This window comes from Leucoraja erinacea, chromosome 2, assembly GCF_028641065.1.
Source record: "Leucoraja erinacea ecotype New England chromosome 2, Leri_hhj_1, whole genome shotgun sequence".
Lineage (NCBI taxonomy): Eukaryota > Metazoa > Chordata > Chondrichthyes > Rajiformes > Rajidae > Leucoraja > Leucoraja erinaceus.
Window position 1 is genome coordinate 24,264,257 of NC_073378.1, and position 12,804 is coordinate 24,277,060.

The following is a 12,804-nucleotide window of genomic DNA, read 5'->3' on the forward strand; positions in this document are numbered from 1 at the left end:
CCCATGTGACGGGGGCCGCAGCTGCCATTGGCTGTGGGTCGTTGTCCCCCCCTCCCTGTCCCATGTGACGGGGGGCCGCAGCTGCCATTGGCTGTGGATCGTTGTCCCCCCCTCCCTGTCCCATGTGACGGGGGGCCGCAGCTGCCATTGGCTGTGGATCGTTGTCCCTCCCCTCCCATGTGACGGGGGATTTGGTCGACAGGGAGCGTGCGCAGGCGCGGTGGGCAGCGGCCGGGCCGGGAAGATGAGCAAACGCAGCGCCGTGTCGTTCGTGCGGCCGCCGGAGCCCGCCTTCCTGCGGCGCTTCAAGGAGGCGGTGGGGTACACGCCGGGGCCCAGCGTCCACACCAAGGTGGGTGCCGGCCCGGGCCCGCGGCGCGCTCCCTGCCTCCCCTCCCCCTCCTTCCGCGGCGCTGCCTCGCTCTCCTCCCCCCCTCGAGGCGCTCCCTCACTCTCCTCCCCCTCCTTCCGCGCTCCCTCTCACTCTCCTCCCCCCCGCGAGGCGCTCCCTCACTCTCCTCCCCCCGCGCTCCCCACTCTCCTCCCCCCGCGCTCCCTCACTCTCCTCCCCCCGCGCTCCCTCACTCTCCTCCCCCCGCGCTCCCTCACTCTCCTCCCCCCGCGCTCCCTCACTCTCCTCCCACTCTTTCCGCGCTCCCTCACTCTCCTCCCCCTCGAGGCGCTCCCTCACTCCCCCCTCCCTCCACCGGGGATGTCCCCCCTTCTGCCCGGGCCACTCTGAACCTTCCTTGCTGCCACAGGGCGCAGTCACAGTGCATGGAGACCGGGTGCTGAGGAGACAAGTCACTGTTGTAACACAGTGTGAATCAGGCCCTTCGGCCCCACTCGCCCAGACCGCCCAACAATGTCCCAGCTACAAGTCAAGTTTAGTTGTCACATACACATACAAGGTGTACAGTGAAATTAAAGTGGCAATGCCTGCGGGATTGTGCAGAACAACAGACAGAACCAGTATTGACATTTTTTTTTTTAAAAGACACAACAATAATCACTCGTTCCACTTGCCTGCGCTTGGTCCATATCCCTCCAAACCCATCCTAACCATGTACCTCTGGGGAGTGTTGTAGAGCAGAGGGATCTAGGAGTACAGGTGCATGGTTCCATGAAGATGGAGTCACAGGTGGACAAAAATGCTTTTGGCACTTTGGCCTTCATCGGTCAGAGTATTGACTATGGGGGGGAGTAGAGGGATGCAAGGTCAAAGGGCGTGACGCACGGACTGGCTCGATCCTTCTGGAGTACAAGGCAGCTTCCGGCATACATTAGTAGCACACGAAACATGTACTTTCTCACCTGTTAAAAATGGCCAATTATTGCACTGTAAAAAATTGTGGGAATTCGGGTAACCGTGTGATAACATCGCCAAAACGCCAAGAGCAGCGTGCCGGTGGATTGATGGAGCGGATCCCTCGGGACATCCCCCACTCTCCCCCTGGGTTCAACGCTGTCCGGCCATGGCCGCCCTCCGCCCCACCTCCCCCTGTGCGGCCACACTGTGACGGGCTGTGGGTTGGCAGCACACACAGGGCCAGGTGGAGCGAGGCCGCGGCTCTGGGCAGTGGACGCATGGGGCCATAAACCCGTCAACGTCCCCGTCAACTGCAGCAGAGTTGGCGATAGTCTGGTCCCTCCGCCCACCCAGACTCACTGACCGCACTGCACCAGATTACTGCTCTCATTCACCGACCCCTGGACCCCGACCCAGACATGACACACGGGGTGATTCACACCTCCGATCCCTGGACCCCGACCATCACACGGGGTGATTCACCCCTTTGATCCCCGGACCCCAACCCCCACACCAGGGTGGTTCACCTGACCCCGACCCACACACGTCACACGGGGTGATTCACCCCCGACCCCCACACGGGGTGACAGATGGCCCGGGGTCCGCGAGTGTGGAACCAGTCAGTGTGGAGTCCGGATGCTGGGCCAGAAGACGGGCCCGCTGTACTGGCAGCCATAGTAAGTGCTTACCTGACGTTCACCGCTTGTACTCCAGAAAGCGTTGCATGGCGACAGTGTGGGTCACGGTCGTGACCTCGACTGCCGTGCAACCTCCCATGGGAGATCATGTTGCAGTTGTATAAGACGTTGGTGAGACCACATTGAGAATATTGTGTTCAGTTCTGGGCACCATGTTATAGGATAGATATTGTCAAGCTGGAAAGGGTTCAGAAAAGATATACGAGGATTTTGCCAGGACGTGAGGTTTTTGAGCTATAGGGAGAGGTTGAGTCGGCTGGGTCTCTATTCCATGGAGCGGAGGAGGATGAGGGGTGATCTTATAGAGGTATACAAAATTATGAGGGGAATAGATCGGGTACATGCACAGATTCTCTTGCCCAGAGTAGGGGAATCGAGGACCAGAGGACATAACTTCAAGGTGAAAGGGAAAAGATTTAAAAGGAATCTGAGGGGTAAGTTTTTCACACAAAGGGTGGTGGGTGTATGGAACGAGCTGCCAGAGAAGGTAGTTGAATCTGGGACTATCCCATCGTTTAAGAAACAGGCAGGTACATGGATAGTTTGGAGGGATCTGGACCAATCACAGGCAGGTAGGACAAGAGTAGCTGGGACATTGTTGGGCAGTGTGGGCAAGTTGGGCCGAAGGGCCTGTTTCCACACTATCGCTCTCTGGCCATAGCTGCAACTGCTTCCTACACACAGTACATTGAGATTGGATCAATGAATGCTGCTGTTGGAGCCACTGTTCTAAAGCTGCACTTGTGGTGCTAGTTTGCACACAGTAAGACCATTAACCAGTGGATTGAAGACATTGTGGCCAAGTTTGCAGATGATGCTAAGATAGGTGGAGGGGCAGGTAGTGTAGAGGCAGCAAGGACTCTGTAGAAAGACATGGACAGGTTGGGAGAGTGGGCAGAGAAGTGGTTGATGGAATATAGTGTAGCAAAGTGTGGAGTCGTGCATTGTGTTAGTAGGAATAAAGGCGTAGACTATTTTATAAATGGGGAGAGAATCCAGAAATCACAGAGGGTTGTTAATCTGTGGAACTAATTGCCAAAGAGGGCTGTGGAGGCCAAATCAGTCGAGATTAGTGTGCAAAATTAGAACACATGGTATAGGAGGTAGGGTATTGACATGGATAGAGAACTGGTTGGCAAACAGGAGGCAAAGAGTAGGAATTAACAGGTCCTTTTCAGAATGGCAGATAGAGACAAGTGGGGTGCGGCAAGGCTCGATGCTGGGTTATAATATATATTAACGATTTAGACAAGGGAATTAAATGTAAGTCTCCAGGTTTGCGGATGACACAAAGCTGGGTGACAGTGTGAGCAGCAAGGAGCATGCTATGAGGCTGCAGGGTGACTTGGTTAGGTTGGGTGAGTGGGAAGATGCATGGCAGATGCAGTATTATGTGGTGGCAAGAACAAGAAGGAAGATTATTATCTGAATTGTGTCAGATTAGGAGAAGTGGAGGTGCAACGAGACCTGGGTGTGCTTGTACATCAGTCACTGAAAGTAAGCATGCAGGTACAGCAGGCAGTGAAGAAAGCTAATGGCATGTTGGCCTTCATTGCGAGAGGATTTGAGTATAGGGGCAAGGAGGTCCTACTGCAGTTGTACAGGGCCCTGGTGAGACCACACCTGGAGTATTGTGTGCAATTTTGGTCTCCTAATTTGAGGAAGGACATTATTGCTATTGAGGGAGTGCAGCGTAGGTTCGACAGGTTAATTCCCAGGATGGCGGCACTGACATATGACGAAAGAATGGGTCGGCTGGGCTTGTATTCACTGGAATTTAGGATGAGAGGGAATCTTATAGAAACATATAAAATTCTTGGAGGATTGGACAGGCTAGATGCAGGAAAAATGTTTTACATGTTGGAGTCCAGAACCAGCGATCACAGTTTAAGAATAAGGGGTAGGCCATTTAGGACAAAGATGAGGACAAACCTTTTCACCCAGAGAGTTGTGAATCTGTGAAATTCTCTGCCACAGAAGGCAGTGGAGGCCGATTCACTGGATGTTTTCAAGAGGGAGTTAAGGGCCTGTCCCACTTTGCGATTTTTTTTTTCGGCGACTGCAAGGGTCAGTGACTGACACCCGTAGTCACCCTAAACTCTGTCAAGTTGTACGACAATATACGTCAAGCTACAACACTTCACGTCACCCGCCTTCACAACACAAGACGTTTACTCTGAAGTATAATAGTCACATTGGAAATGAACTTATCTACAATAAATCTAAGGACCAATAACTGTTTAAGAAATAAATTGTTTATTTAACGACGGCTTAAAAATAACATCATATTGAAAAACAACAATTTGTTTAACAAGAAAGGTTTAAGTTCAACAAAGTAGCTATATATTTAGCGGCATATTTCAAAGAGCATCATACTTAAGCAAAAAATTTATTCAACAACAATATTCAGATCTGACAATAACGTTACAATCTACATCAATTCCAATCAACTTCATCAAGACAAAAAGATCTTTATTTTTTCACCCCATTAGAAAGAACATCATTTCAGATGTTCTTAATAATGTACTTTGTATATTTATGTACTTTTTATTCTTTATGGGCAATTTGCCCCTGGCTATCTTCAGCCAAATAATAGAAATCATTTCGAAAGTTGGCGCTTTATATACCCGCGTCACCGGGCGTCACCCGCAGGACAGCGTACGTCAGCGTGTGACAGGGCGCACCACATGATGAGACACCCAGATGTCGCCTGAAGATTTTGAACATTCCAAAATCCAGGGGCGACGGGGAGACACCGCGTCACGACATGCGTCACGCCCCGACCACGCCACAACAATCTCTTTTCAGGCTGTCAATGAAAATGTCGCCCAAGTGGGACAGGCCCTTTAGATTTAGATCTTGGGACTACGCGAATCAAGGGATATGGGGAAAAAAGCTGTAACGGGGTACTGATTTTGGATGATCAGCCATGATCATATTGAATGGTGGTGCTGGCTTGAAGGGCTGAATGGCCTCCTGCACCTGCTTTTCTGTGTTTCTATGATATTTTTAAGGTAGACAAATAGAGATAGACAAAATCTTGATTAGAATGGGTGTCAAGGGTAATGGGGAAAAGGCAAGAAAATGGGATTAGGAGGCAGAGATCAGCCATGATTGAATGGCGGAGTGGACTTGATGGACAGAATGGTCGAATTCTGTAACTCGTGAACTAACCATAAAGTGAGAGCAGTTGAGGTAAATGTCAGGGTGACGTAATGCCAGGGATTGTTTGTGCATGTTTCAGAGACAGCTACAGGCCCCGGTCGACAGTGACAGCGGGCCAAGCGATGGGGAGGATGAGCAGCCACAGGTGGTCGTGCTCCGTCAGGGGGACCTGACTGCCGAGGAAGCTACCAAGATCAAAGAGACGGCAGAAAGCTCCGAGAAATGTACGGAATCATTATTCTTCATTTGGCAATGTGCCGTTATCCTCATTGTCTATGTCCAGCTGCTAGTTTGTTACAGCACCTCCCAGCCCTGGCCAGTGTCTGAAACTTCACAGGAACATTCGCAACTCTGGTGCCAACTAATACGCACACGTGATAGGCTTCTACTCCTATCACATATGACCTATGATAGGAGCAGAATTAGGCCGTTCAGCCCATCACGTCTACTCTGCCATTCAATCATGGCTGATCTATCTTTCCCTCTCAACCACATTCTCCTGCTTTCTCCCCATAACTCCTGACACCCATAGTGATCAAGAATCTATCTATCTCCGCCTTGACTTGGCCACAGCACCCGTAGTCAGGGTCGAACCCGGGTCTCTGGTACTGTAAGCGCTGTGAGGCAGCAACTCTACCGTTGTGCCTCCGTGCTGCCCTGACTAAACATGTGCAGCCTCTGATAGACTCCAGTGATTCATCACCTTCCAAGTGGAGGAAGTTCTCTTCAGCTTATTCCCCAATGACTGAGCTCTTTACCCTCAGATTATGATCGTGCTCAAGATTCTAACATAGCGTAGAATGTCAATACAAATATTTCTCACCTTGAATGATTTGTTGTGTTCCTTATTCTGTGCTTCAGCCCAGCCTGTGGATGGCAAGATTGTGTTTCGGAAGCCAGTAAAGCGGTCTTCAGATGACAAGGTGACGGGGGTCTTTAGTACCTCCAGCAAGAAGAAGAAGGAAGAGCAGAGCAACAGGCCAGATGCTACAGCCTTGGAAAACAAAGCCAAGCAAGTGAAGAACAGCAGCCTGCTTTCATTCGGAGATGATGAGGAAGATGATGAGTAGAGTGAGGGGTGCAGGGTCTGGGGGGGGAGTTGGGACAGATCCTTCTGGTCACATATCCACCGATGGACTTGCTCACAAGCTGAGGTTGGTCAAACTGTAGAGGTGACCACAGCAGCCAATGCTCTGGGCATTTGTCAATGCCAGTGCCCACCTCTACCCCCTTGGATTCAGACAACCCCAATCCATCAGCTCCGCACATATATATAGTCACAGTGATAGATCTGTACATGACTTGTTTACTGTTCCCCGCGTAAATACACACACACACACATAAACACACGCGCACACACACACGCATGCATACACACAGGCACACACACACACAGGTGCACACACATGCACGCGCACACACACACCCACACATAAACACACACACCCACACACATAAGCACGCGCACACATAAGCACATGCACGCATACACACACGCACGTATACACATAAGCACGCACGTGCACACATATGCATATGCACACAGAAACACACACAAACAGACACACACACACACACAAATACACACTCGGACACACACGCACTTCCCACTATTGTAAGGTCAATGTTGTCATCTTGGCATGGATCAAGATGGATGTAAAAAGTTCTGGGGTATATTGATATTCTTTATCCAACGTTAATTGTGTTTGCAGCTTAAAGATGGAGTGGATTGAATGATGATATTATGTTTATCTTTGAAGCTGCTTGAGCTCAACTTCTGTACGTGGAATTATCTCTGCATTAAATTAGAATGATGGGAATAATAACACAGTACAACTTACTGGAGGAAAAGACATATGTCTGCTCTGTTGTGACGTTGATGTGGGTCCGATGACAACCTGCTCTTTATCTGTCCCGGAAACCTAGTCGTCTCCTCACGCATCTAACGACACTCCGTCACAGACCCACCACCTGACCATATACCACCTTGTCTCTTATTCTGTATTGCCTCATTGGCAACGTTTTATCCATTTTAGATTTTAAATTCATTGTAGACAGTTTCAGAGTTCCTCCACCTCAGTTCAGTTTAGTTTATTGTCACGTGTACCGAGGTACAGTGAAAAACTTTTGTTGCGTGCTAACCAGTCAGCAAAAAGATAATACATGATTATAATCGAGCCATTCACAGTGTACAGATACATGATAAGGGAACAACGTTTAGTGCAAGGTAAAGCCAGTACAGCCTGATCAAGGATAGTCCGAGGGTCACCAATGAGGTAGATAATAGCTCAGGACTGCTCTCTGGTTGTGGTGGGATGGTTCAGTTGCCTGATAACAGCTGGGAAGAAACTGTCCCTGACCTCTGTCACAGGAGAAGGTTGACAAAATGTGATGGAGTAACTCAGCGGGCGAGGCAGCATCTATAGGGAGAAGGAATCGGCGAAGTTTCAGGTCAAGACCCTTCTTCATAAAGAGACTATTTTGTCCATTGTGTGTGATGATGCCACGATGAAGGAGGCCATGTCTCCTTCACTGGTCACACTACTTCCTTGCACCACTTTACAATGTCATAGGGCGGGCACGGTGGCGGTAGAGTTGCCGCCTTGCAGCGAATGCAGTGCTGGAGACCCAAGTTCCATCCTGATTATGGGTGCTGTCTCTACGGAGTTTGTACGTTCTGCCCGTCACCTGCGTGGGTTTTCTCCGAGATCTTTGGTTTCCCCCCACACTCCAAAGACGTGCAGGTTTGTAGGATAATTGGTTTGGTAAATGTGGGTGTAGGATAGTGTTAATGTGTGGGGATCACTGGTCGGCACAGACCCGGTGGGCCGAAGGGCCTGTTTTGGTGGTGTATCTCTAGACAAAACTAAACTAAACAGTGTGGAAACAGGCTCTTCGGCCCAACTTGCCCACGCCGGCCAACATGTCCCAACTACACTAGTCCCACCTGCCGGCATTTGGTCCATATCCCTCCAAACTTGTCCTATCCATGTACCTGTCTAACTGTTTTTCAAATGTTGGGATAGTCCCAGCCTCAACTACCTCCTCTGGCAGCTTGTTCCGTACACACGCCCCCCCTTTGTGTGAAAAATTTACCCCTCAGATTCCTATTCAAAATGCAACAACTCAATTTAGACATACAGCACGAAAACGGGTCCTTCAGTCCGTCAAGTCCGTGCCGACCAGCGATCCCGGCACACTAGCACTATACGACCTATTAGGGGCATTTTACAATGTTACAGACCCAATTAACCTGCAAATCTGTACGTCTTCGGAGTGGGAGAGGAAACCGGAGAAAACCCACGCAGGTCACGGGGAGAGTGTACAGACTCCGTACAGACAGCACCCGTAGTCAGGATGGAACTCGAGTGTCTGGCGTCGTGAGGCAGTAACTTTACCCACTGCGCCACCATGCTGCCCACAGTTCATCCCATCCAACACTACAGCCACCTCCTGCCTCCTTGGTCAAGTTCTTCTAATGACCAAACTCTAACACTTGCAACAGGCCCTTTCAGCCTATCGTTTCACGCAGAGAGTGGTGAATCTCTGGAACTCTCTGCCACAGAGGGTAGTTGAGGCCAGTTCATTGGCTATATTTAAGAGGGAGTTAGATGTGGCCCTTATGGCTAAGGGGATCAGGGGGTATGGAGAGAAGGCAGGTACGGGATACTGAGTTGGATGATCAGCCATGATCATATTGAATGGCGGTGCAGGCTCGAAGGGCCGAATGGCCTACTCCTGCACCTAATTTCTATGTTTCTATGTATCTGTCTAAACTAATCCCTTTAATCTGTGCTGGTCCGGTATCCATAGTTGGGCCGAAGGGCCTGTTTCCGCGCTGTGTGACTCTGTCCTTCTTTGCCTTTGCTGTCCAACAACCTGTCCAAAAACCGGTAAGTGTTGTAATTGTATGTTTGAGTTTCTTTTACAGATGGTGGCAGGATATTGCATCCTTTCATGGGACCAAAATCAGAAAGGTGCCAGGACTCTAGATATCGTGGTCACTGTCCAGAAGCCCAGTTGGATTTGGGAGCGGGTGAAGTGAGGGGAGCGAGTGGGGGAGGTGAAGACACCTCCGAGAGCTGTTGTGTTAGTAAGACGCAAGCTGCCGTGTGCACAGCCATGTGCACCATCTCTAATGAGACCATTCTCATCCCAATGCAAGTTCATCCTATCCCAGAGATTCCTGTCCAGTAGCAATCCTTCCGCAGATGTGAGGGTCAGCAGCCGATTGTTCCCTGCATTCTCAAACAGAGCAGCAACAATGATTACTCCCCAGCACCTCGCCCTTGCTAACCAGGTACAGAGATCTTCATCAAGGGCCTTGAAATCCCCTTCTCCTGACCCTCTGAGTTACTCCAGCACTCTGAAACGTCACCTATCCATGTGCTCCACAGATGCTGCCTGACCCGCTGAGTTACTCCAGCACTGTGCTTTGCCCTGTGTCTACATCCAAGTGCAACCTTTTCCTCTCCCATAGCTCGTGCCTATAAATCCTCCTAAATAATCCAATGTTCCCCTGTTAATCTCTGTAGGGTAAGATTTATTAATCTTGGACTTAAATGTAACCATTGCATCAATTTGCAAAGGGGAACCGTTTCAAACCTCTTCCACCACACTGTAGGAATGAGCCCGACTTCACTGCTAATTTCCTGGTGAGAAGTTGGTAATATCAGAATCTGACTTGGTTCATGAGCTACTTGTAATCGGGGAGCCATTATACTCTGTGTTTCTGCCCTATGGCATTTTATGAATTAGTTTTTATGGTTAATTGTTTGAATAATCAATAAGGTCATGTTTTGGAGGCTGTAAATTGCCTTAATAAAGAAGAGTGGTTGCTGGAATATTGTGCTCGTGGGAATATGTGTAATCAGCTGTTTCCAGAGCTGAGGATACAGTCGTACATGATCATTGGCTTTGTATATTTCAAATTATCTTTGTATGGTACGTTTATACTCAGAAATGATTATTATACGTGTGTGTTACATCTTTGGAATATTGTCTTGTGTGAAGTAAGCTGCAATTCTCCTTACTAAAACACTTAGGTCGGCACGGTGGTGCAGCGGTAGAGTTGCTGCCTCACAGCGCCAGAAACCCGGGCGCCATCCTGACTACGGCTGCTTATCTGCACTGAGTTCACACGTTTTAGAAGCAGAATTAGGCCATTCAGCCCATCAAGTCTACTCCACCGTTCAAACATGGCTGATCTCTGCCAACGTATGCAATTTTCCTGCCTTCTCCCCATGACCTGCGTGGATTTTCTATAAATGCTTCGGTTTCCTCCCACTCGCCATAGTCATACAGGTTGGTAGGTTAATTGGCTTAGTATAAATGTAAAAATCGTCCCTAGTGTTGGATAGTATTAATCTGCGGGGATCTGCGGGTGCGGACTCAGTGGGCCGAAGGGCCTGTTTCCACTCTGTATCTCTAAACCTAACTAAACATTCTTTACACCTATGGATGGCATGCCTTAGGTCACCATATTCTCAGAATGCAGATGCCAACTCGCCACTTGTCATGTGATAGGAGTAGAATTAGGCCATTTGGCCCATTAATTCTAGAAACATAGGTGCAGGAGTAGGCCATTCAGCCCTTTGAGCCAGCACCGCCATTCAATATGATCATGACTGATCATCCAAAATCAGTACCCTGTTCCTGCTTTTTTCCCCATATCCCTTATAGAATCTTATAGAAACATATAAAATTATAAAAGGACTGGGCAAGCTAGATGCTGGAAAAATGTTCCCAATGTTGGGCGAGTCCAGAACCAGTGGCTTAGAATAAAGGGGAGGCCATTTAAGACTGAAGTGAGAAAAAACTTTTCACCCAGAGAGATGTGAATTTGTGGAATTCCCTGCCACAGAGGGCGGTGGAGGCCAAATCACTGGATTAATTTAAGAGAGAGTTAGACAGAGCTCTGGGGGCTAGTGGAATCAAGGGATATGGGGAAATGGCAGGCACGGGTTATTGATTGGGGACGATCAGCCATGATCACAATGAATGGTGGTGCTGGCTCGGTGCCGAATGGCCTCCCCCTGCACCAATTTTCTATGTTTCTATGATTCCTTTAGCCCTAAAAGCTAAATCTAACTCTCTTGAACTACTCCGCCATTCAATCCTGGCTGATCTATCTCTCCTTCCTAACCCCATTCTCCTGCCTATTCCCCATAACCCCTGACACTGTACTAATCAAGAATCTATCTCTGCCTTTTCAAGAGATTTAGCTCTTAGGCCTAAAGGAATCAAGGGATATGGGGGAAAAGCAGGAACGGTATACTGATTTTGGATGATCATACTGAATGGCGGTGCTGGCTCAAAGGGCCGAATAGCCTGCACCTATTTCTTTATGTTAAAAATATCCATCGACTTGGCCTCCACAGACTTCAGTGGCAAATAAATCCTCAGATTCACCACCCTCTGACTAAAGAAATTCCTCATCATCTCCTTCCTGAAAGAATTTCCTTTAATTCTGAGGCTGGGACCTCTAGTCCTAGACTCTCCCACTAGACGAAATATCCTCTCCACATCCTCTCTATCTGAGCCTTTCACTATTCTGTGTGTTTCAATGATGCCCTTCCTTATTTTTCTTATCTCTTGTCCAATAATTCCAGAGTTGTACAGTGTTGGATCAAGCAGTATATTTTTTATTCCCTGTGGATAGGTGATATTTCAGGTCAGGACCCTTTGGTTGTGAGTATGGAGCAAAGATCCTAGTTGTTAGTGGGATCAGACTCTGCACAAATTGGCATCACTTTCTACAATGCATTTGGAACAATTTACAGACATGAATCTTGAACAATGGCGCAAAAACATCCAACACTGCCTTGAGAGATACAGCGCGGAAACAGGCCCTCAGCCCACCAAGCCCCTGCCGACCAACCATCACCACGTACACGAGCACTATCCAGCACACAAGGGACTATTTACAATTTTACCAAAGCCAGATAACCTACAAACCTGCACATCTTGAGTGAGAGGTAACCGGAGCTCTTAGAGAAAAGCCACGCGGTCACGGGGAGAACGTGCAAACTCCGCACAGACAGCACCTGTAGTCAGGGTGGATCCCGGGCCTCTGGAGCTGTGAGGCAGCAACTCTACCGCTGCACCACCGTGCCATTTCAGATTCGAGCCTCTGCATTGCTATTTTCCACAAGACCCTACTACTGCACCACCCTCCCGCCCAAACAATTATTGGTTGATGGTCACGTGTACTGAGGTACAGTGAAAAGCTTTTGTTGCGGGCTAACCAGTCAGGTGATAGGTATAGAAGATAGACACAAAATGCTGGAGTAACTCAGCGGGTCAGGTAGCATTGTGGAGAACATGGATAGGTGACGTTTCACAGAATGCTGGAGTAACTCAGCGGGTCAGGCAGCATCTGTGGAGAACATGGATAAGTGACGTTTCACAGAGTGCTGGAGTAACTCAGCGGGTCAGGCAGCATCTGTGGAGAACATGGACAGGTGACGTTTCACAGAGTGCTGGAGCAACTCAGCGGGTCAGGCAGCATTGTGGAGAACATTGATAGGTGACATTTTGTGTCGACACCCTTCTTTGCAGAGATGCTGCCTGCTGATCTGTGCAGGTGCCTCTGGCAGACACAAAGTGTTTTTGTCCAAACTCTCAGCTGTG

The 12,804-nt window shown here is 49.0% G+C and overlaps 1 protein-coding gene across 1 annotated transcript; it reads left to right on the forward strand.

Moving 5' to 3' along the window:
• The first annotated feature begins 183 nt into the window (after positions 1-183).
• kiaa1143 (KIAA1143 ortholog) lies at positions 184-10,016 on the forward strand. The gene is made up of 3 exons (XM_055653239.1): positions 184-352; positions 5,252-5,396; positions 6,034-10,016. The coding sequence occupies exons 1-3, from the start codon at positions 245-247 to the stop codon at positions 6,240-6,242; spliced, it is 462 nt and encodes a 153-aa protein (XP_055509214.1). The 5' UTR covers positions 184-244; the 3' UTR covers positions 6,243-10,016.
• Positions 10,017-12,804: the final 2,788 nt, after the last annotated feature.